We start from the raw sequence: 25,706 nt of genomic DNA, 5'->3' as shown, positions 1-25,706 counted from the left end.
CTAATCACCACTGGGTTTTTAATTTTTTAATGATAGAAGTTAAAAAAAAAAAAAAATGGATTTTTGACTTACTGTAAAATCCATTTCTCTGATGTTCATTGACGGACACAGCACCTGATTCTTCTTAACCATTGGGTTATACTGCCCCCTACAGGAGTGGCACACAAGGCAGGAAAAAGCTTGACTACGTCTATGGGCAGTCCCAGGGGGTATATACCCACTCTCAGCTATTGGCACTCAGTTTTGTTACAAGCAGTGTCAGAAGAAAGTCAACACCACAGAGGGGTGTGTGCTGTGTCCATCAATGATCATCAGAGAAATGGATTTTAGGGTAAGTCAAAAATCCCATTTTGTCTTTCCTTCATTGACGGACACAGCGCCTGATTCTTAAGCATTGGGATGTCCCAAAGCAGTGTTAAACATGAGGGGTGGGAAAAAGGCAGAAAGAAATTCCCAAGGCTAACCACAGCCAACCAGGTAACATGGAGCTCAACCATAAACAACTGGAGCTAACCAGAAAAACAATACAACCTCAAAGATGACCAGGTACTCTAAACAGCAGCCAAGAAAACCTTGCGGCCAAAAGAAGCATCCGCAGATGCTAACACATCCACTTTATAGACATTTTGTAAAAGTGTGCACCGACGACCAGGTGCGGCCTTGAAAACCTGCATCACTGACACTTAAAGACGGAAGACCAAGAGACACTGCGCGCCCTAGTAGAGTGCTCCTTGACAAGGAGAGGAGGAACCCGACCCCTGATGCAATAGGCCTGAACCACCGTCTGTCTGATCCATCTGGAAAAGTCACAGAAGAAGTGGACAACCCTTTGTGAAGTCTGTCCGTGAGCACAAATAGAGAGTCTGACTTCCTAAAAAACTCTGTAGCTGCCAGGTACACCGTAATTGCCAGACCACTTCCAAGGAATGCACAGCAATTTCTTTTGGATGTTTTGCCTTGGACACAGGGAAGGCAACAAAATGTCTTCTTTCAAATGACAGTCAAGAGACCACCTTAGGAAGGAATGACAGACAGGGGCGAAGCACCACCTTATCTTTTTGAATCACCAATAAGGTGAACGACAGGATAACGCCGCCAGTTCCGGCACCCTGCATGCAGAGGTGATAGCCACCAAAAAAGGCCACCTTCTGGGGCATTGCAAGCAGGGAAACCTCCCGAATATTTTCAAAGGGAGGCTTCTGAAGAGCAGAAAGAACCACATTAAAGATCCCAGGGCAGCAACGTAGCCCGCACTAAAGGAACCAAATGTCGGACACCCTGAAGAAAGGTACGCACCAAGTAGTGTAAGGCCAAAGGTTGTTGGAAAAAGACCGCCAAACCCGATACCTGGCCCTTGATGGTACTCAAGGCCAATTTCTGTTCAACCCCCCCATTGAAGGAAGGTTAAGATCCGATCCACCAAGAAGGAGCGAGGATGAACCCCAAGAAACTCACACCACGCAAAGTACGTCTTCCATGTACGATGGTAGATTTTTGCAGAAGTAGATTTCCTAGCTTTCAACAGTGTAGGAATCGGAGTCAGACAAACCTCCATCCTTCAGCACCTGGCGTTCAACAGACAAGCCGTCAAAGCCAGTGACTGTAAAGCAGAATGGAAGATCGGTCCTTGGGACAGCAGATCCTCCCTGAGAAGAAGTCCCCTAAGGAGCAGTGGCAACCAGCCATACCCGATCGGCGTACCAAGACCGGCAAGGTCAGTCTAAACGGAATCCCTTCTGCTTTGATCCTGCACAGGAGTCGTGGCAGAAATTTGAGAGGGCTGGAACAAATTGGTCAACCAACCTTAGAATGCCAGCTACTTACCAAGCCACCAAGACACTACATGTGCCCCCTTGGTGATTGACATAGACCACGGCTGTAGCATTGTCCAAATGAATTGGTACCGGACACCCCTGAAGACGAATTGTCCAGTGAGCCAGACAAAGGCTGATCGCTCGGATTTCCAGAAAATTAAATCGGCAGTCTGGCCAGAGTCCAGACCCCCTGAGCACATCTGTGCTGAGGATGCCTCCCCACACGGACAAATCTGGTGTGGAACAGTGCAAACGGACCGCCTCAAAGGTGGACACCATCAGGTCCAGCACCTGCATGCAAGCCTGGAGGGATGACTGTTTGCTGAACAACAGAAGCTGAATTGCTGAGTGCAGAGTCAGACCCAGGTAGTCCAGGTGGACAGAACCAAAGCAGACTCCTGAAGGTTCAGAATCCAGCTGAACTCCCTCAGAGTTTGCAGACCAATCCCCAGTTGTACATCAGAACAGTTGGGGACTCCGCTTGCTGAAGATAATCGTCCAGGTACTGCCGTACCGCAATCCCCCGCTGAAACAAACAATGGTAGCACCAGGGCCAAGACTTTTGTGAAGACCAGAGGAGTTGAGGCGAGACCAAAGGTCTACGCCACAAACCGACAATGCTCCTTGCCCACGGCAAAGGGGAGGAAGCGTTGGTGACCGGCACATATTAGATTGATATTGATAGAAGCGAGAAGAAATAGGGACGAGAGACCACGTGAATGGACTCAACGCAGAAATTCTGTGCTCGCACAAGCAGTAGCACCTTGAGGCCCAGAATTGGACGTACTTTGCCTTCCTTCCTGGGAACTGTAAAGAGGTTTGAGTAAAAACCCCTGAAAACGACCTGAAATCAGGACAACCACCCCTTGGGAGTCTAGTCCGCAGACCAGTATTTCAGCCAGATAATATGCCAAAGGACCACTGCTGGTACAGACAGCCTAGAAATCAAAGGAGCCGCATCCAAAGAGGCATCACAGATAAACTGTAGCCCCATGACCAAATGATCCGCCAGCTCCATAGGACAGGGGGTAGCTGTTTTCCCCCCCAGGTCCCGGCGAAAAAGTTTAGCCTACTCAGTCAGACCTTGCTACACCAGGGCAATAGTAAATACCGGCCTAAGTGCCGAACCAGCCACAATGAACATATGGTGGGCCAGAACCACCGCCCTCCTATCAGCTGGATATTTAAAAGGCCAAGGACTCCTTAACCGGAATCAGGGTAGCTTTATTTAACCTAGAAACTGACAAGTCCACTACAGGTGGGACAGTCCACCTTTAACGCAGTTAATCCTCATAAGGACACCGCAAGCAGTCAGAATACAATAGCACAGCAGGGGAGATCACTGTACTAATATTGGGCTGTTAGTACAGCAACTCTGAGCTGAGCTGTCAGTTTGGTTTCAGCAAAGAAAAAAAAAAAAAAAATAGTAGTGTGTACAAGGCTTAATAAAGTGATCAGTGATAATACTATATACACAGTCACTATACTAACACTGACACTGGCTGGGAAGGTGTTAACATTTAGGGGTGGTCAAGGGGTTAAATGTGTACCTGTGTAATGTGTTGCTGTTACTAAGTGATCTTGCAGTTTTTTTCCCTGCTTTTCAGGGGATACAAAAAAAAAAAAAGCAAGATCGCCTGTCAGTATTCGGGGCTCTGTGTGGTTTATGAAAAAAGGTAATGCTAAAAAGAATCGGCTGACTATCCAAGAGTCAAAGACTAGTGCATCGCTCTAATCCTGAATAAAACAAATAAATCTAAAATAATAATATGTATTCATTCGTTCTCTTAGGATGTTGCATTAAATTTCTGTCTTCTTAGGTCAGCCATACATGGATTGGAATTCGTCCGGTTCAGCAGAGGCTGGCGGAATTTCGAATCATGTATGGGCTAGCTGGTTGTACACGAGTTGATCTATCGATACCCAAATTAACAGTGCCGCCGGCTAAAGCCAGCAACACTGATCATTGTATTCTGCCAGCAAGGACGGCTCCCCACCGGCCAAATACAATAGCTCTTATTTAATGAAAAAAAAAATTCATGTATGGCCAGCCTTACACAAACCTAGAAGAAAGGTGTCATATTTTACAGCTGTACTCTCAAAATGATTCATGCATGAGCAGCAGGGGAAACACTCCTAGCAGAGAAGGAATGTACGCAACCCCCATACCAGTGGAAAAACTGCAACTATGGCAGCAGATCTCACTGCTACAGCCACCAAGAGATATTGGAGGACAAGTGGACCTACTTGCACCTGCACACTATCACGATTGGTAAACTGACTTACAAAACCTCTAATAACTTAACCTGTCACACCTATTCACCTCCCTATGGACCAGAGCAATTTTTACATTTCTGCTATAGACCAGTTTGTTCAGCAATGATTTTGTCATACATTGACTGCTTTTTTGACAGCTACCAACTTCTTCTCTGAGTATACTTTAACCACTTGTTTACTCTTACTTACAATTTTCAGCTTTCAGCACCTTCACATTTTGAATGACAATTTCATGGTCATGCAACACTTTACCTACATAAAATTTTTATTTTTCACATAAATAGAGCTTTCTTTATGGTGGTATTTAATCATCACTGGTTTTTTAATTTTTTGCTACACAAAAAAAGATCAAAAATTTTGGGGGGAAAAAAAAAAAAAAAAACAATTTTCTTATGTTTTAAAATTTCGCAAACAGGTAATTTTTCTTCTTCACTGATGTGCACTGATGAGGTGGCACTGATGGTCACAGATAGGCTGCACTGATGGGCACTGATGAGACTACACTGGTGTGTAACACTGATGGGCACTGGTAGGCAGCACTGAAAAGTGACACTGATGATGAGGCACTGATTGGCAGCACTTATTAGCAGCACTGCAGGGCACCGATTAGCAGCACTGATGTGCACTGTGTGGGTCCGATGTCCCTCTAACAGAAGACGGTTAATGGCTTCCCTCTTTTTTTCATGATGACAGCGTGGGGGGAGGAAAAAAAAGCAGACAGCCGGCTTCTGTTAACTTCCATGATCATGGCTGACGGCTGATCACGTGGTAAAGGGCCTGTTGTAATTGGCTGTGATCAGTCAGTCCCAAGGGGACACGCAAGCAGCACGAGAACGGAAAGACGTCAATTTATGCCCTCCTGGCATTTTAAACCCATTCTGTATTCCCCTTTCGGCTATAGCACAAGCGGCAAATAGTTAATGCCGGCTTTGACTAATTACAGCTGACAATTATAGTATACTTGGAAGGGGGGTTCCAGAAGCTGGGCAGAGTGCTACACACATCCTGTGTACAATGATGACGTTTTTCAGGCATATGTACCATGCATAAAAGTCTAACTAGTCTACCGGTTAAATAAAATGGACACAACATTGATCAAATATCATGAGTACTGCGAGTTCAATCTTTCAGCATGTACAGAAAAAACGCACTGCTATGAGAGAAACATGCCAGTATTGGCTCAATATTTTGTTTTGTATTGAGAACCTTCACCTGTTAAAGGGTTTTCCCCAAGAACATTCCATCCAATGGGCAACTGAAGATGCTGAAAAGCCAACGTGATCTTTTTATCCAAAATGGTCACATCCCCTAGACGTGGCTGTGCGCTGATCAGGAACCGAGCGAAGTTCAGGGCCTGCTGATTGGTGGCATTGGCCACTAGAAACTGAGCAGAATCGTATGCTTCATCATGGGTGAATTCAAATCTCTCCTCTCCCAACACAACCACCGAGCCTTTCTTGGATACACACAGCGAGACAGTAACAATCTCACAACAGCCGTGAGCTGAAAGAAAATAAATAAACGGTTAACAGTCAATGAGGATTCAACCTACATGGTATAAATGGAGCAATCTTCCAATTCTCATTATTCCTGGCAGTTATTCACTATTTTCATTCATTAAACAAATAAAAATGGTGCCCTTTCAAATAGGTTGAAGAAGTTGACATACTGCAGGCTACAAAACTATGAACATAGCACAGTAAACAAAGGACAGGCATTAGATCCCATAGAAAATTGGTGGTGGTTATTATAGTCCTCAGGCACTAGCACAGTCTCTACAAAGGAGCAATGAGGAATGGTTTACCATATTAAAAGCCTCAAAACAATTTATTGAATAATCAAACAAAAAGATTACTCCATCTAATGCACAGAACTGTAACGCATTTCACTTTGTCAGGAGCTCATAGACTGCCATTTCAGTAAGCCCCTGACCGTGTGAAACGTGTTAGGTCTGTACATCAGATGGAGTAGTCTGTTAGATGATTCGATTAATTTTTCTGAGGATTTTAATATGGTAAACCTTTCAGCTTTCTTTTTTTGTAGCCCCTGTAGAGCATGAACATACCACATTAGGAAACTATTTTAATACTATGATACATCATACAAAATGCCAATTTAGTTAAAAACAAACTATATGGAACTTTACAATGTATAGCGATTCATATATATATATATATATATATAATGTTATTACCGTATATACTCGAGTATAAGTCGACCCGAATATAAGCCGAGACCCCTAATTTTACCACAAAAAAGTGGGAAAACTTATTGACTCAAGTATAAGCCTAGGGTGGGAAATGCAGCAGCTACTGGACCACCACGAGACACAAAACAGGGGCTGCGGGCATGGTACAGGAGATGGCGCAGGTCATAGTATAGGCATTGCACAGGTCATGGTAAGGGCATGGTACAGGCATGTCACAGGTCATGGTACAGGCATGTCACAGGTCATGGTACAGGAGTTGGTATAGGCATACCACAGGTGATGGTATAGGCATAGCACAGGTGATGGTATAGGCATGGCACAGTAAGTACAGGCATGGCACAGTAGGTACAGGCATGGCACAGTAGGTACAGGCATGGCACAGTAGGTACAGGCATGGCACAGTAGGTACAGGCATGGCACAGTAGGTACAGGCATGGCACAGTAGGTACAGGCATGGCACAGTATGTACAGGCATGGCACAGTATGTACAGGCATGGCACAGGAGATGCAGTGCTGCGGGCATGGTACAGGAGAATGCCCTGTACCATGCCCGCAGCACTGCATGAGGAAATGCAGGGGCTGCGGAGGAGTCTCACCTACCTGTCGGTGAGGCGTCTTCAATTTAAAAATGGGGCAAACACGCGCCAGTACGTAACCGCAAATGCACCACCGATGCTCGGGAAAGCCCGAACACGTTTGGCAGTGACACGTCGGCGCCGAGCGGCGCCATTTTTAAAAAGACACTGAAGCCAGTGACTCGAGTATAAGCTGAGGGGGGCATTTTCAGCATGAAAAAACATGCTGGAAAAACTCGGCTTATACTCGAGTATATACGGTATATTTATTATAAGGGCAGCACAGTGACTAAGTGGTTAGCACTTCTGCCTAGCATCACTAGTGTTATCTGTTCAAATCCCAACCACGACACTACCTGCCTGGAGTTTGCATGTTCTCCCTGTGCCTGGGTTGGTTTCCTCCAGGTGCTGGTAGGTTAATTGGACTGATGTGAATGTACAATTTATATATATATATATATATATATATATATATATGCACACACACACACACACATACACACACACACATATATGCACACACACACACACACACACACACACACACACACACACACACACACATACATACATACATACATACAAGCCATTTATTATCAACTGTGTTTACTCTTTAAATCATAATAACAGAAACTACCCAAATGACCCTGATCAAAAGTTTACATACCCCAGTTCTTAATACCGTGTATTGCCCCCTTTAGCATCAATGACCGCTTGAAGTCTTTTGTGGTATTTGTGGATGAGGCTCTTTATCTTCTCAGATGGTAAAGCTGCCCATTCATCCTGGCAAAAAGCCTCCAGTTCCTTTAAATTCTTGGGCTGTCTTGCATTAACGGCACATTTGAGATCTCCCCAGAGTGGCTCAATGATATTGAGGTCAGGACACTGAGATGGGCACTCCAGAACCTTCACTTTATTCTGCTGTAGCCAATGACCGGTCAACTTGGCCTTGTGTTTAGGATCATTGTCATGTTGGAATGTCCAAGTACGTCCCATGCGCAGCTTCCGGGCTGATGAATGCAAATTTTCCTCCAGTATTTTTTGATAACATACTGCATTCATATTGCCATCAATTCTGACCAAATTTCCTGTGCCTTTGTAGCTCACATCCCCAAAACATCAGCAATCCACCTCCATTGTTTCACAGTAGGAATGGTGTACCTTTCATCATAGGCCTTGTTGACTCCTCTCCAAATGTAGCGTTTATGGTTGTGGCCAAAAAGCAAAATTTTGGTCTCATCACTCCAAATAACTTTGTGGCAGAAGGTTTGAGGCTTGTCTCTGTGCTGTTTTGCGTATTGTAAGCGGGATACTTTGTGGCATTTGCGTAGTAATGGCTTTCTTCTGGCAACTCGACCATGCAGCCCATCTTTCTTCAAGTGCCTCCTTATTGTGCATCTTGAAACAGCCACACCACATGTTTTCAGAGAGTCCTGTATTTCACCTGAAGATATTTGTGGGTTTTTTTTTGCATCCTGAACCATTTTCCTTGCAGTTATGGCTGAAATTTTAGTTGGTCTACCTGACCGTGGTTTGGTTTCAACAGAACCCCTCATTTTCCACTTCCTGATTAGAGTTTTAACACTGCTGATTGGCATTCTCAATTCCTTGGATATCTTTTTATTGCCCTTTCCGGTTTTATATAGTTCAACTACCTTTTCCCGCAGATCCTTTGACAATTCTTTTGCTTCCCCCATGACTCAGGATCCAGAAACGTCAGTGCAGCTCTGGATGAAAGATGCAAGGGTCTGTCAGGAGTCCAGAAACTCATTGACCTTTCATACACACACACTAATTACAAGCAAACAGATCACAGGTGAGGATGGTTACCTTTAATAGCCATTTAAACCCCTTTGTGTCAACTTGTGTGCATGTTATCAGGCCAAAATCACCAGGGGATGTAAACTTTTGATCAGGGTCATTTGGGTAGTTTGTTGTCATTGTGATTTAAAAAGAGTAAACACTTGATTGATAAGAAATGGCTTCAGCCAAACACTAATGAGTGAAAGAAAAGTTTTTGTGCTATCATTCATATTCTCGGAAAAATGGCCAAGAAATCATCAATTCTGCCAGGGTATGTAAAACTTATGAGCACACCTGTATATAGATTAATGCTGTGTAAATTGACGGTACTATACAAGTACCTGTAATTATCTTCAGAACCAAAATAAAAATGCATATTCAGCCAGCAGGTGGCATGGTCATTTCCTTTCACTGTTGTCTGAACTTTAAAGTGGTTGCAAACCCTTTCCTATACCCAGGGAAGTGAACAACCTTCGTTGACACAGAGATAAAATAAATCCTCCTACACAAGTTTTACTTGTACAGGCGTATCTCAAAAAATTTGAATATCAAAAATGATTTCAGTAATTCTATTCAAAAAGTGAAAGAGCTGTTACACAATGATATATTTAAAGCATTTCTTTCTTTTAATTTTGAGGACTATGGCTTACAGCCAGCGACACCCCAAAAATCAGTATCTCAGAAAATTAGATTACATAAGACCAATAAAAAAAGGATTTTTTTATACAGAAATGTTGGCTAACTGAAAAGTATGTCCATGTACAGTATAGTATGCACTCAATACTTGGTCGGGGCTCCTTTAGCAGAAATTACTGCATCAATGTGGTGTGTGTGTATATACACACACACCTCAAAAAAAATTAAAGGTACACTTTGAAAACTCATCAGATCTCAAATGGGGAAAAATCTTACGCTGGATATCTATACTGATATGGACTGGGTAATGTGTTCAGAACGAAAGGATGACAGATTCGTTTGATGGAAATTAAGATTATCAACCTACAGAGGGCTGAATTCAAAGACACCCCGAAAATCAAAGTGAAAAAATGATGCAGCAGGCTAGTCCATTTTACTGAAATTTCATTCCAGCAACTCAGAATGGTACTCAGTTTGTATGGCCCCCACATGCTTTTATGCATGCCCAACAACATCGGAGCATGCTCCCAATGAGATGGCGGATGGTGTCCTGAGGTATTTCCTCCCAGATCTGGACCAGGGCATCACTGAGCTCCTAAACAGACTGAGGAGCAACCTGGCTCAAACTGATTAACGACCCCCTCTGCTACTCTCTGACCAAATCAATATTACAGGAGTTTAAATGACTTTATGCTATACTCTGAAAAGTGTTCCTTTACATTTTTTGAGCAATATATAATATAATATATATATATATATATATATACACATATATACAGCGACTGGGGAGGAGGTGTCTTAAATTTGGTGTTATCGCTCTCACTCTTCTCATATTGGTCACTGGAAGTTAAATATGGCACCTCATGGCAAAGGACTCTTTAAGGATCTGAAAAAAAGATTTTTTTGCTCAACATAAAGATGGCCTAGGCTATAAGAAGTTTGTCAAGACCCTGAAACTGAGCTGAAGCACGGTGGCCAAGACCATACAGTGGTTTAACTGGACAGTTTCCACTCAGAACAGGCCTCGCCATGGACATCTAAAGAAGTTAAGCACATGTGCTCAGCGTCATATCCAGAGTTTGTCTTTGGGAAATAGACGTATGAGTGCTGCCAGCATTGCTGCAGAGGTTGAAGGGGTGGGGGGGGGGGGGGGGGTCAGCCTGTCAGTGCTCAGACCATACGCCGCACACACTACTTCACATTGGTCTGAATGGCTGTCATTCCAGAAGAAATCTTCTTCTAAAGATGATGCACAAGAAAGCCCCCAAACAGTTTGCTGAAGACAAGCAATCCAACACCATGGATTACTGGAACCATGTCCTGTGGTCTGATGAGACCAAGATAGTCTTATTTGGTTCAGATGGTGTCAAGCGTGTATGGCGGCAACCGTATGAGGAGTACAAAGACAAGTGTGTCTTGCCTACAGTCAAGTATGGAGGTGGAAGTGTCATGGTCTGGGGCTGTATGAATGCTGCTGGCACTGGGGAGCTACAGTTCATTGAGGGAACCATGAATGCCAACATATACTGTGACATACTGAAGAAGAGCATGATCCCCTCCCTTCGGAGACTGGGCTGCAGGGCAGTATTTCAACATAACAACCCCAAACACACCTTCAAGACGACCACTGACTTGCTAAAGAAATTGAGGGTAAAAGTGATGGACTGGCCAAGCATGTCTCCAGTCCTAAGCCCTATTGAGCATCTGTGGGGCATCCTCAAACGAAAGGTGGAGGAGTGCAAGGTCTCTAAAATCCACCAGCCCTGTGATGTCATCATGGAGGAGTGGAAGAGGACACCAGTGGAAACCTGTGAAGCTCTGGTGAACTCCATTGCCCACGAGAGTTAAGTCAGTGTTGGAAAATAATGGTGGCCACACAAAATATTGACACTTTTTGCCAAATTTTGACATTTTCACTTAGGGGTGTACTCACTTTTGTCGCCAGTGGTTTAGACATTAATGGCTGTGTGTTGAGTTATTTTGAGGGCACAGCAAAAGATATACTGTATATTCACTTTTGTGAATATATATATATATATATATATATATATATATATATATATATATATTTTTTTTTTAATCTCATTAGTACAAACCTAAAACCAACAAACAAAAAAAGCCCATAACCATACATTTATTGTGAAGATAATAGTCTTCCTTCCTTTGACAGGAAGTGTATTTATTAGTACTATGGGCTTGAACTAGTAGTGATAAGGCAACTTGGATCCCTAATGCTGTTGAATATATTTATTCTTCTGCACTGAACACACTGCAGATTCACCGCACAGCATTACATCTACATACACATTATATAATATATAAATATATATACACACATACATACACACGTGGAATTGCATATTGAACATGGGGACTGCGGTGCAAGTCAGCCCTATGGGCTCTTGCACATGAGCGCAAAAAATCACTAGGTTTAGACATTCAGGTATTTTACTGATCCGAATGCAGCCCATTGCTTTCCACCCAGGGGTGTAAATATCAACAACATTAACATCAGAAAAAAAATTCACATTACTGGTCAGTATTTTAGGCATGTAAATAACCCCTCCCTCTTTGAATAGTAGATTATAGTATTTGTTTTGGCATGTTTATGCTATATGCATGTTGATACATGTATTATACAAAACTTTCTGCCAGGAAGATCTGGCTTTCATACAGTACATTAGTACCATGTGCACGGACCCTACAGGACAAACATGTTATCTTACCTGCTATGTGTAATGGTTTTGCACAGAGCAACCCCGATCCTCAGTTTCTCAGATCCTTCACCAGCTCTCCAAGCTGCCCCCTGCTAACTGCCCCCATAGAAAGCTGTTTGCTATGGGGGCACTTGTGCGAGCTCGCTCCAGAGCTGGCTCTGTGTGACATGGCTTGGCCCTGCCCCCGCTCCCTCCTTACTGGCTGTGATTGCCAATGGCTCCCACTGCTGTTTCTAAAACTAGCAAGGAGAGAGCTGAGAGCTGCTGATCTCAAGTACATCGCTGGATCTAGATAAAGCTCAGGTAAGTATAAGGTGGGGGGCTGGGAGAGATGCTGCATGCAGAAGGTTTTTTACCTTAATGCATAGAATGTAAACCCAGCATTTCATATTCCTGATATGTGCCTGCTGTACCATGCACTTATATGGGAAAGTGTCCAGTTCTTTTTGTATTGCTTCCTTTGTGTGAAATCCCTGGTGTTCCTGCCAGTTCCTCTGCTTTCCTATTAGAAAAATGACCACACTAAGCAGAAGAACACAGCGTGGTCAGTTCTCTAGCTGTGCTGGAAAATCAGTGTGCTCTCCTCCAATGATCAGGCTTATGCTGACACACACATTCTTTACAGCCATTCACTAGGAAGCTCAGTAAGCTATTCTCCTCCAGGAGCTCTTATGCAGCAGAGAACAGAGGGCATGCGATTACTTAAAAAAATAAATAAAATAAAATAAAAAAGGTATTTATACATTTGTGTTCTTTTTTATCTATGCACAAATGTTTTGCCTTTATTTCCATTTTAAACGGAGCCCCCGTTCACACTGGGGCGACCTGTCAGGCGACCTGGTCGCCTGACAGGTTGCCTGCCATACAGAAGCTATGGACCCGTTCTAATAGGAGTGACACAAGTCGCTCCGACTTAGAAAAAGGGTCCGGAGCTTGAGGCCTAAAATAAAGGAAATGCATTTTGATCTCTAGATTGTAAGCTCTAACGAGCAGGGCCCTCCACTTCCTCCTCTATTGAATTGTAATGTAACTGTATTGTCTTCCCTCATATTGTAAAGCACTGTGCAAACTGTTGGCGCTATATAAATCCTGTATAACAACAACAATAAGAATAGGCAATTATGTGCTCACAAAGTATTCTTTTTATACTGTGACAGGGTCATGTTCATGGAGCTTCTGCTTTAAAATTGACGTCTTGCAATGTGTAGTGTTGCCGGCTGTAGAGTTCTGCCGATGCTACTCTAATTGGATTAAAGATTTAGTTGTGTTTAGACATAATGACATTGCATAGTGTCATCTATCTGTGAAATAATCAGAGGAACTCTACGGCTTGCTCTGCACACGGCAATGTCAGGAGATTAGTGGAGCTTTCACAAAACTGAAAAATATTCTTTGTATTCTTGCCTCTTCACAATCCCCTACACTTCTGGTTTTAAAAGCATAATTCTGTACATAGGAAACCTGCATAAATTTTGAAACGGATGAAATACAGCAATGATAACATGACAGCAAGCAAATAAAAACCACAGAGCTACCTGACTGTATATCAGGAAACTGCTGGGGACTAAAACCCTTTCACTCCCAGATCCATTTTTGCTTGTTTAATCTTTTTGCTGCCAGAGCAGTTTTTGCAAACGTTTAAAAAATCATTTGAGACCTGAAGATGACAATTTCCTGAAAGCAGACACCCTAGAGAATAAAATAGTGGTAGTTCCATTGTTTATGACACTTGATATTACCGCAAAGGTCTAGGAAATGCAAACTTGCAGTAAAAAAAAAACTAACTAAAAATGGATTTTTGTAAAATCTTACCGTAAAATCCTTTTCTCTTAGCTCATTGACAGACTTAGTCCTCGGTGATACAGCACCTTCGGGTTATGTTGCCTCCACAGGAGTAGGACTAGACAGGAAATAAAATGCTCTGGCCACACCCTAGGGGCAGTCCCAGAGGGTATATCCTCTCTCTCTCTGCCTCAGCAAATCAGTTATGTCATAAAAGCAGTCTTTAGAGAATTTAACCCAACCCAACTCAAAAAAACAGAGGGGCGGGTACTACGTCTGTCAATGAGCTAAGAGAAAAGGATTTTACGGTAAGATTTTACAAAAATCCATTTTTCTCTATCGCTCATTGACAGACGTAGTCCTCGGTGATACAGCACCTTCGGGAAGTCCCAGAGCAGTATCACAAATGAGGGGTGGGAAAATGGAAATCAAATCCAAATCTAGAAGGCCCAACCGGTGCCAACTAGAAGTTTACAATGCTCATCCTTAATGATGAGACTCAACAAAAAAATTTTCAAACAGAAAAAAACCCTCGAGGTAGACCACCGGTCTCCTCAAATTGCGGCCTGCAAAACCTTGCGGCCAAATGAGGCATCCGCCGATGCCATCACATCAATTTTATAAAATTTTGTAAAGGTATGTACCGACGACCAGGTGGCCGCTTTACATACCTGGACCACTGACGCCTGATGGCGAAAGGCCCAGGAAGTACTGAGCGCTCGAGTGAAGTGCGCCCTAACAGGGAACGGAGGATTCCGACCCTTAATAGAATAAGCCTGTACCACCGTCTGACTGATCCATGTAGATATGGTCGCGGCAGACACAGGCAACCCCCTTCAAGGGCTATCCGTGATCACAAAAAGTGAGTCCGTCTTACGAAAACCACTTTAGGAAGGAAGGATGGATTCGGAAGAAGAACCACCTTATCCCTATGAACCACCAGATCTGGGGAACGACAGGATAATGCGGCCAGTTCTGACACCCTGCGTAGAGAAGTAATGGCCACCAAGAAGGCCACCTTCTGGGAATGTAAGCAAGGGAATCTCCCTAATATCTTCAAAGAGAAGTTTCTGAAGAACCGACCACACTAAATTAAGATACCAGGCGGTAAGGGTGCGCGCACTGGCGGAGCCAGATGTCGCACCCCCTGGATGAAATTCCGCACCAAGGAATGATTAGCCAAAGGTTTCTTGAAAGAAGATTGCTAACGCCGAAAACCTGACCCTTGATCGTGCTCAAGGATAGTTTCTGCTCAACCCCTTGTTGCAGACAGACCAAAATTCGGGTCACCGAATAGGTATGTGGGGAAAATCCAATAGATTCACACCATGCAATATAAGACTTCCATGTGCTGGAAGTCGCTTTCCTTGCTTTAACTGGAGGTAGGAATAACTGAAGCTGACACTCCCTTGTCCTTCAGTACCTGGGTCTCAATGGCCAGGCCATTAAGCCAGCGACTGTAAAGCAAGATGGAAGATCGGTCCCTGAGACCGCAAATCCTCCCTGAGAGGAAGTCTCCAAGGAGTGTCCGCGACTAGCCTCGCCAAGTCGGCGTACCAGGCTTGACGAGGTCAATCCAGAATTTCCAGAATAACTGGAATTCCCTCCACCTCTATCCTGCGAAGAAGTTCCTGCAGCAACTTGAGAGGATGGAAGGCGTAGCTGATACTGCCCCCACGGGGCGATCAGCGTTTCTGCTGCGTCCGCTAGAGGATCGTGGCGCGAGCTACAAACCTCCGCACCTTCCTGTTAGGCCAAGGTGCCAACAGATCCACATCCGGGATGTCCCAATGAAGGGACAGCTAGGGAAAAAACCTCTGGATGAAGAGGCCATATGCGATTGGATCCGAATCGGGCTGCTCTAGAGCTGCTCGATCCAGTAAATCAGACAAAATCTGATCGCTCTCAATTCCGATACCCTTATTGGTAATCTGGATACTATCGGAAGAAATGACTTCCCCTGGTTGAGCATCGGAGACTTCCTGGTCCGCTCGCTCAACAGGATCCGATTGTCCAGGGAATCGGAATTCTGATTCCATTAAAAAAGAATTTCCTTCAGGAGAATTCGGGTATGAGACTGGGTATACGGTACTGCCTCTAAGAAGGCCACCATCAGTCCCAGCCAATTGACGGACAGCAACATCCGAATCGTTGACTGAACCTTCTGGAGTTTCCCAGCAAGGAGAAACTCTCTTGCCCAGGATGTATCCAACCTTAGGCCCAGATAGTTCAGTCTCCTGGTGGGAACCAGGGATGATCTTTGGGAAAGCGAAAAAAACGCTGATGTCCTGCGATGATGGGGATATAAAGATAGGCATCCTATATGTCTATGGACGCCAGGAAATCTCTTTTATGCAGGGAGGCCACCACTGTACGGATGGACTCTATTTCTTCCCAAGTCCAGATTTGGACGCACCTTGCCCTCTTTCCTGGGCATTGTGAATAGGTTCGAATAGAACCCCTGAAACCGTTCAATGTTAGAAGGGCAGAATCGCACCGGTGGAAGTGATCGAAACTCGATCCTGTGTCCTCCAGAAACCGGTGAAGACATCCCCCCCCCCCCCCCACCCCAGAGATGGGTAGGGGCGCATCAGGCTATATTCTTCAGGCTTGGCTGAGCCGGACTCTTTGTTTACCCGACCAGCACCCTTTGAAACCCCTCTAAAGGGGCTTTGGAGGGTTTCGCCTTATCGCCCGCCCTCGCGGAACGAACAACTCTATATGAGCAGAAAAGGAAGGTCCTCGTTAGTTACGAGGTCTTTTTATCCTAACAGTCTGTGGCAAGACAGCAGGTGGTACCATCTATCCTATAAAGAGGAATTCCTCAAACGGATAGCACCTAGCCATGCGTTTGGAAATAACAGGGGTTCGTTTCAAAACTACCCCATTTGGGTAAAGGAAAATCCTTCGCCCTTTTGGTAGGCTAACAAGTACCAAAAAGGAATCTCAGTCTCAGCTACCTCTGCCGGTGTAACCTCAAGACTAAAGGTTTCCCGGACGGACACAACTAGTGCATCCACCACTCTTGTGCTATGGCGGAGGCAGAAACGTGCTCCTCACTGCTGAGGAGATATTACCTGAGACAACAGCCCCCTAAGAGGGACCTGCAACTGCATTGACCAGTTCCGAATCCGTATCTGAAGTATCTGATAAACAATAGGGGTAGGCGGGGGTCGCTACTTGACCCCCGTCCCTGACAGGCCACCTCCACCCGGGATACCAAAGACTCCAAAATTGCCGATAATGCATTAAAAACAAGTGAGGTACTGGAGGGTCCTGCGGCCACCTTGAGGGGATCAGGTGGGGATACCTATGCGGCAGGGTCAATGATTATACAAGACACTTGCCAGCGACAAAAAATGACAAAGTAAAAAAAAAAAAAAAACTTTTTTTTTTTTTTTTGTGTCCCCCAGTCGCAACAGCGCCCCTCAGTGTTACCTGCCTTTTTGGACCCCACAGAGAGAGAGACAGACCCCAAGGCTCATCCCTGATGCACAGAAGTTTTCATCAGCTTGCTCAGTGCTTGTCTTGTTACAGACAGGAAGTCTTTGGCCCTATTTCCTGGGTAAAAGAGGCGGCTCCGCCCCTTAACACACCTGCCGGCTCCTCCCCCTGGCTCCATGAGGTGTTTGAGTCACCTCAAACATGGCCGCCCCCATGCTGGAGACACGAGGCTACACCAAAATGGCGGCCTCGTGCGATCTACCAGACAATGGCGGCGGCCTGCACAGAATAGCGGCATGTCTGCAGAAGGATCTCGGCCTCACAACCCTTCACCCTCATGGTGGTCAGCGTGGTCGGAGGTACCGGACCCTAGCGGGCCGTATGCGGTCCGCTGCTTAGCTGGAGGAATGATCTGGAATGCAGTATACATGTATAGACATCGCCCTGTGGCTACTGACAGGTAGGATACCTTATACTATCACAGTAAAGTTCTAGTACTGCCACTGACTACAATCATTTACACATCTTTACAATTAGATTGTCAGCTCCCAAACCAAGCCTCCTGGCTTCTTGTACACAAAAATCACGCTCAATTAGGGGGATCTGTCACATGTTATAGGATAGAGGGGAACCCATCCTTACCATTACAGAGAGGGGCCCGCGTTCACCACAAGACCCGTCAGGGGGAAAGGGGGAACATACTACTCACCATACCGGAACCAGGCGGGCGCCAACTCCTGACAGTACCCCTCTCCACCGGGGTGGGAGGGCTGTCGACCAATACGGGCGCCGTGATTCATGGTCTTTGGCGTTTCAGCGAGACGTTTAACTCGCAGGGTCAGTCCCCGTCCAGTGGGACTATGTCGCGGCCGACCCAGCGCGGAGCTAGGGCCTGCACGCACTCGTAGGCTGAACTGGGGTGACCACTGGATCTCAACATCCAGCCCGTCGCCCAGTTCAGCTTTCTTGCTTGAAGATCTCACAGGAACACTGGAGGAAAAAAAGCTGTCTTAAAAAATTATTTTCTAAGAAAAAAATCCAGCCAGGACCGAAGATCCCAGCAAGGTATCTAGGTCCTTACTCCTGACTAGACAGAAAAAAAACTGATTTGCTGAGGCAGAGAGAGAGAGGATATACCCTCTGGGACTGCCCCTAGGGTGTGGCCAGAGCATTTTATTTCCTGTCTAGTCCTACTCCTGTGGAGGCAACATAACCCGAAGGTGCTGTATCACCGAGGACTACGTCTGTCAATGAGCGATAGAGAAAGTAAATTTTAGGGCAAACAAACGCAATAAACAACCCACATTTTTGGTAAAATAGAAGATATGAGGTTGCACCGTGTAAATAGATACCAAACATGTCAAACCTTGAATTTGAGTGCTACAAAAAATAAAAGAAGGGCACAAACGCCTAGTGCATTACCTTCAACACCAAAGAAATGTATTAAAACCGCCAAAGTCATACTCACAAACTGCGTATCGAACACAAAACTCCAGTGACCGTGAAATCACACCTCTATGATTGGAAATTTGACATTTCGGGAGACACGCTCCCTTCCTCAGAATTGATCCAACTAAACAAGGCCACCATTTAAATACGGTTTCAAAGCCAGGATCCCTTCCCTCCAACAATTGCACTGGGTGGAACCATAAAAGAAAATCAAGATCATAGAAGATTGATTGGCAAACACCCTCAGATAGACCTCTGTCAATCATCACACCTGATACTTGCATCTAAAATCACCCGAGCCTTACCCACAAGAAATGTTCTATACATTACCACTGGGGTATACTATAGAGCAGTGGTCCTCAACCCTGGCATACAGGGCCCACTAACAGGCCAGATTTTAGGTATTACCTTGGGGAGATGCAGACTAGAGTACTGCAATCACTGAGCAGCAAATTATATCACCTGGGATGTATTTCAGTTATCTTGAAAATCTGGCCTGTTAGTGGGCCCTGTAGGCCAGGGTTGAGGACCACTGCTATAGAGTATCTTTAAGACTTCTTGTAAGCGTCTTGTTTTCTTCATGCGCTAACTTCCTCCATCTCTAACGGTGGTTCTCAACTCCTGCCCTCAGGACCCACTAACAGGCCAGATTTTAAGTATTACCTTGGGGAGATGCAGACTAGAACTGCAATCACTGAGCAGCAAATGATATCACCTGTGATGTATTTCAGTTATCTTGAAAACCTGGACTGTTAGTGGGTCTCGAGGAAAGGAGTTGAGAACTACTATGAGATGCAAAGGATATCTCTTGGGGGTGCATGCAGTCCCTAGAATGCACGCTAACCCCCTTGGCATGCACATCATATGGGGGGGCAGAGCAAATTGTCAAAGCCTCATCTCTGGCTCCTAGGGACACCACTCCCCATCTCTGGGTTATCACACAAAGCAGAAGCCCAACCATCGACTCACAGGAACGCCTCTCAGCCATCCCTTCCCATAAGGGATTATACAAAGGAGGTGTCAATCACGGTTGTCCACGTAGATGCAATATGAGCTGTAAAATGTCTAATGTGAAGTATAAAGACATGGATGAGAGAGAGTTTGGGGTGGAGGAACTTGACTGGCCTGCACAGAGTTCTGACATCAACCTGATAGAACACCTTTGAGATTAATTAAAATGGAAACTGCAATCGGGGACTTCTCGTCCAACATCAGTGCCGGACCTCACCAATGCACTTCTGGAAGAATGGTCAAACATTCCCATAGACACACTCCTAAACCTTGTGGACAGCCTTCCCAGAATAGTTTAAGCTGTTACAGCTGCAAAGGATGGGCCAACTCAATATTGAACCCTACGGACCAAGACTGGGATGCCACTAAAGTTCATGTGTGTGTAAAAGGCAGGTGTCCCAATACTTTTGGTAATATAGTGTATTTGTGGGAGGAAATGTACAGCTACTTTGGGGTCAGTGAAAGGAATAGTGCCCCTTCATTGGGGTCAGTGGGAGCAATAATGCTTGATATTAGTGGAAGCTATAGTGTCCCAGGGGCTGGATAAAGGCAAGCAAATGGCCACAACTGGCCCATGAGCCACAGTTCAGAGACCACTGGTTTAGAGCAGGGGTATTGACTTAAAGGGTAACTCCATTTTCGTGGGGGAAAAAAAAATCAGCAAACAAAGAAAAAACAATATAGCGTATACAATTGTGACAAATTGAATTGTAGTTGAATGTTATTAAAAATGACCTTTCCTTTTCAATCTGCAACTGTTGTCATTTTCAGAAAAAGCAATACAAATATGGCCGCCTGGAGCTGTTCTGTACACAGAATGTATACTGACCACACCCCCAGAAACATTTCCTGCTTGTGTGATTGGCTCAATTTTCCCAGAAGTCTGCCTAAAACAAGTCAGATTTCTGGCATCCCCGGCAACAAAAATGTCATTTTTGGTGAGATACTTCCGATAGGAACACGTCTAAAGGGATGCAGGCCCAGCAGATTTCCTCATTAGAGCCCTGCAGCTGCCACAGCTGATAGATAATTATTAAACCACTCCGTTTAGACCCACTCAGCATAGAGGAACAAAATGATTTCTTCAGAAAAACAAAAAGGTAGGAATCTGCAACAAAGTTTGCTAAAATCCCTGCAATGTACAGAGATCACCCAGAGAGGAAAGTTTTTTTCTCAACAAAAGTGGAGTTAATCTTTCAAATTCACAGAGGACCCAGGCAGTAAAATTTTCTTCTGGCAGACGCTTGAATCTCATGATTGTGCTATGGCTCAGGTGCTTCACATCACAGTCTGCACCCCTTTACATCAGTGTCCCTAGTCCACCCCCTTACATCACAGTCTGCACCCCTTTACATCAGTGTCCCTAGTCCACCCCCTTACATCACAGTCTGCACCCCTTTACATCAGTGTCCCTAGTCCACCCCCTTACATCACAGTCTGCACCCCTTTACATCAGTGTCCCTAGTCCACCCCCTTACATCACAGTCTGCACCCCTTTACATCAGTGTCCCTAGTCCACCCCCTTACATCACAGTCTGCACCCCTTTACATCAGTGTCCCTAGTCCCCCCCCCTTACATCACAGTCTGCACCCCTTTACATCAGTGTCCCTAGTCCACCCCCTTACATCACAGTCTGCACCCCTTTACATCAGTGTCCCTAGTCCACCCCCTTACATCACAGTCTGCACCCCTTTACATCAGTGTCCCTAGTCCACCCCCTTACATCACAGTCTGCACCCCTTTACATCAGTGTCCCTAGTCCCCCCCCCTTACATCACAGTCTGCACCCCTTTACATCAGTGTCCCTAGTCCACCCCCTTACATCACAGTCTGCACCCCTTTACATCAGTGTCCCTAGTCCACCCCCTTACATCACAGTCTGCACCCCTTTACATCAGTGTCCCTAGTCCACCCCCTTACATCACAGTCTGCACCCCTTTACATCAGTGTCCCTAGTCCACCCCCTTACATCACAGTCTGCACCCCTTTACATCAGTGTCCCTAGTCCACCCCCTTACATCACAGTCTGCACCCCTTTACATCAGTGTCCCTAGTCCCCCCCCTTACATCACAGTCTGCACCCCTTTACATCAGTGTCCCTAGTCCACCCCCTTACATCACAGTCTGCACCCCTTTACATCAGTGTCCCTAGTCCACCCCCTTACATCACAGTCTGCACCCCTTTACATCAGTGACCCTAGTCCCCCCCCCCTTACATCACAGTCTGCACCCCTTTACATCAGTGTCCCTAGTCCACCCCCTTACATCACAGTCTGCACCCCTTTACATCAGTGTCCCTAGTCCACCCCCTTACATCACAGTCTGCACCCCTTTACATCAGTGTCCCTAGCCCCCCCCCCCCACTCTTACATCACAGTCTGCACCCCTTTACATCAGTGTCCCTAGTCCACCCCTTTACATCACAGTCTGCACCCCTTTACATCAGTGTCCCTAGCCCCCCCCACTCTTACATCACAGTCTGCACCCCTTTACATCAGTGTCCCTAGCCCCCCCCCCACTCTTACATCACAGTCTGCACCCCTTTACATCAGTGTCCCTAGTCCACCCCCTTACATCACAGTCTGCACCCCTTTACATCAGTGTCCCTAGCCCCCCCCCCACTCTTACATCACAGTCTGCACCCCTTTACATCAGTGTCCCTAGCCCCCCCCCACTCTTACATCACAGTCTGCACCCCTTTACATCAGTGTCCCTAGCCCCCCCACCCCACTCTTACATCACAGTCTGCACCCCTTTACATCAGTGTCCCTAGCCCCCCCCCCACTCTTACATCACAGTCTGCACCCCTTTACATCAGTGTCCCTAGTCGTCCCGTCCCCCCCTCTTACATCACAGTCTGTCAGTTTGGAGAGGAGGTAATATTAGTTCAGCCCCATACACACTATAAGAAAATCGGGCGAACGATCGGCTGGTTTTACTCAATGTTTCACAGCAAGTCAAAACCGAGGATAGAAATAACATACAAAGGCTATTTTTTTTTTTTTTTTTGTATTTGTGGTTTCTGATCATGCTCAGTCTTTCGTATCTGATATTTATCGTATAAAATCGGACGAAAATGATACACATTAAACCAAAATGGTTTGTTCTGTTTCCGTACAAGAAAAATTTTGGAGTTTGTCCCTTTGGAAATTTTCGTTCAAATTGGCTGTCACAAGTTGTGTACACGCTATCAGAAAATCGTACAGTCGTTCCTCGGACTAAAATGTTCGCCCGATTTTCTTACAGTGTGTACGAGCCATGAGATGCACTAGCACCAAGACTAAAGCAATAAAGTGGAAGTAAATATTATACAAAAAGTGAATCCGTGCTAATGGGATAAAATCTCAGAAAAGCTCTGAAAGAGCCAACATTGCATCATAACTTAAAATTCTGGATAAAATATATGGATAAAAGTATAAATATATGGACTTGTGTTGTTACTAGTGGGCCTGGAGTGTATCTGACCACAAACAGTCCCTTCAACAATTGGAGTAAAATATCTAGAATAAGCCAAAAAAATCGCATCCTGTGGTCAGAATCGCAAAGTTAGAAATGTATCTGTCTTAAATAAAAAATATTATTTTCAAACATATATCTGTCTTCACTCTAACCATTAATCAAAGAAAAGAATCAGAACATGCGATCACAGTCGCAAGCAGGATATATATATATGCCTTCAATCCAAATTGCTGAACTCATCCAAAAATGATCTCAAAGAATAATTCATGAATAGGTAAAATCTTGTGATCAATCCCCGTGTTGCATATTAGATCAAAGTGTATAAAATCTATATATAAAAAAACGCAATAATATGATATCTGTTTACAGATATGATATTATTGCGGTTTTTTATATATAGATTTTATACACTTTGATCTAATATGCAACACGGGGATTTATCACAAGATTTTACCTATTTATGAATTATTCTTTGAGATCATTTTTGGATGAGTTCAGCAATTTGGATTGAAGGTGTATATATATATATATATATATCCTGCTTGCGACTGTGATCGCATGTTCTGATTCTTTTCTTTGATTAATGGTTAGAGTGAAGACAGATATATGTTTGAAAATAATATTTTTTATTGAAGACAGATACATTTCTAACTTTGCGATTCTGACCACAGGATGCAATTTTTTGGCTTATTCTAGATATTTTACTCCAATTGTTGAAGGGACTGTTTGTGGTCAGATACACTCCAGGCCCACTAGTAACAACACAAGTCCATATATTTATACTTTTATCCATATATTTTATCCAGAATTTTATGTTATGATGCAATGTTAGCTCTTTCAGAGCTTTTCTGAGATTTTATCCCATTAGCGCCGATTCACTTTTTGTATAATAATTCTGTTAGTATTTGGTGAAAAATACAAGAATTGGCTGCTGATGGTGGAGGACTTTGTCCTAATCTCATATCTACTATCTAAATAGAGATTCACCATTCAGAATACATCAATAGCTCATCTAGAGTCCCTCTCAATTAAATACCTAAGTGGCAGTGCATATATCACCCCCCATTTTTTCTATAAAGTGGAAGTAAACCCTCATATCGTTTTCAGCCAAGGAAGCGGCCATCTTGGCCTCTGTTTTTCATCTTAACCTGCCATGATGCTGCACATGTGATCCGTTAAAGCGCCAGCCATTGGATGTTTTGACAGTTTGGTTTAGAGCACAAGCCTATGTGACATTAACATGTGGCGGGAATAGAAACTGGGGGGGGGGGGGACAATTCATTTGCCTCACCCACCTATGGGAGTGTGAGAGACTTTAGAAAGTTGAAGTCCATAGCAACAACAGTTTGAAATATGTACATGTAATTGGTTCAACAAAAGGTCACATGGTTAACACTGACCTGGCATGAGCTACTGGTTCCTTTTTAAACAAAAAATCTGTGCAATAGCTGTCAGTCTACGGTCAGCAAGAAGAAGAAGCAGCAGCTTCCCACCCTCCCCTTTGTCGCGGTCCTTATTATGTGGCATCCATCCCTTTCTGTGAAAGGGCACAGTTCTGGTTTAATATAACTCAAACTTTAATGGCTGAGTTATAGATATATAGTTCAGTTATATGTGTGTAAAGATATAATATTTTGTGTGTGTAAAATATTTGGTAAAGAAGAAAAAAATGGTTATATGTGTAATAAAGTGAATTATAAGACCAAATAATTATTTTATTGGCAATAATAAAGGGCCACGGCCAATTTTAATCCATTAAAATAGCTGAATAGTGTTTTTATTATCAGTATTTATTATTATTGAAGTGTGGTATTACATGGTTAAAATTGGTACTGTCTACGATCCCATTTCATTTTTTTTGAACTGTTATTGTTGATGGGTTTACTTCCGCTTTACATTGATGGGTTTTTAGTCCTGCTTTAAAGCCGAACTCCAGGTAACACTTTTGAAGCAGTTCTAGCAACCATTTTTTTTCCCCGTACACCAACATTATACCACAGTACTGCACAATGCTGATAGACGTGTCCTGCTTTATGAAGCTTATCTGAAGACAACAGACAATATATTCTATTCGAGGTCATATGAGGTTCTTGCGCTTCCTGCTTTACACCTGAACTGCATTCATTTATATCCAATATTAGAGCTTATTGTCTCGCTAAACTGACAAATACAATTTGAGCAAATGCATGAGCATCAAACTCCATATTAATCATGAGATTTCTAAATCCAGCCTCAATTTCTACATCCTTAGAACAGGCAGATGTTTCCTCCACGATTGGCGCAAGCATCTGTCTGTCCTCAAATGACTTGCATGCTGCCAGGACTTGCCACCACCATTTTTGTTTTTATTTGGTTAATGGACGATTGTGGTGCACACAGTCTAACCCTGGATTGTTTTTTTTTTCAGTACAGAACAATCCACTGTTATTTGCAAAGAGATTTTCCAGCATGTTGAGGATGCAATTACAATTGCTTCAAACGATCAACGTATTCAATATAAGGGCATTGCATTACCAAACTGATTTAAGT

General features: G+C 44.2%; 1 protein-coding gene and 1 long non-coding RNA gene across 6 annotated transcripts in view; one reads left to right on the top strand and one right to left on the bottom strand.

Moving 5' to 3' along the window:
• Positions 1–25,706, bottom strand: part of AKAP13 (A-kinase anchoring protein 13) — a 526,300-nt gene that overhangs the window by 291,209 nt on the left and 209,385 nt on the right. For all 5 annotated transcript variants that reach the window (XM_082254313.1, XM_082254314.1, XM_082254315.1 and 2 more), the window contains one exon: positions 5,304–5,594. In XM_082254313.1, the coding sequence (XP_082110439.1) occupies positions 5,304–5,594 (291 nt within the window). The remainder of the gene's footprint in view (positions 1–5,303; positions 5,595–25,706) is intronic.
• Positions 7,509–8,256, top strand: LOC309553304. The gene is made up of 2 exons (XR_014225156.1): positions 7,509–7,751; positions 7,803–8,256. It is a non-coding gene; the product is annotated as an uncharacterized lncRNA (long non-coding RNA).

This window comes from Pelophylax lessonae (genome assembly GCF_965119305.1).
Source record: "Pelophylax lessonae genome assembly, chromosome: 4".
Taxonomy (NCBI): Eukaryota; Metazoa; Chordata; class Amphibia; order Anura; family Ranidae; genus Pelophylax; species Pelophylax lessonae.
The sequence above is the reverse complement of the archived record's forward strand: the minus strand, read 5'-3'. Positions and strand labels throughout refer to the sequence as shown.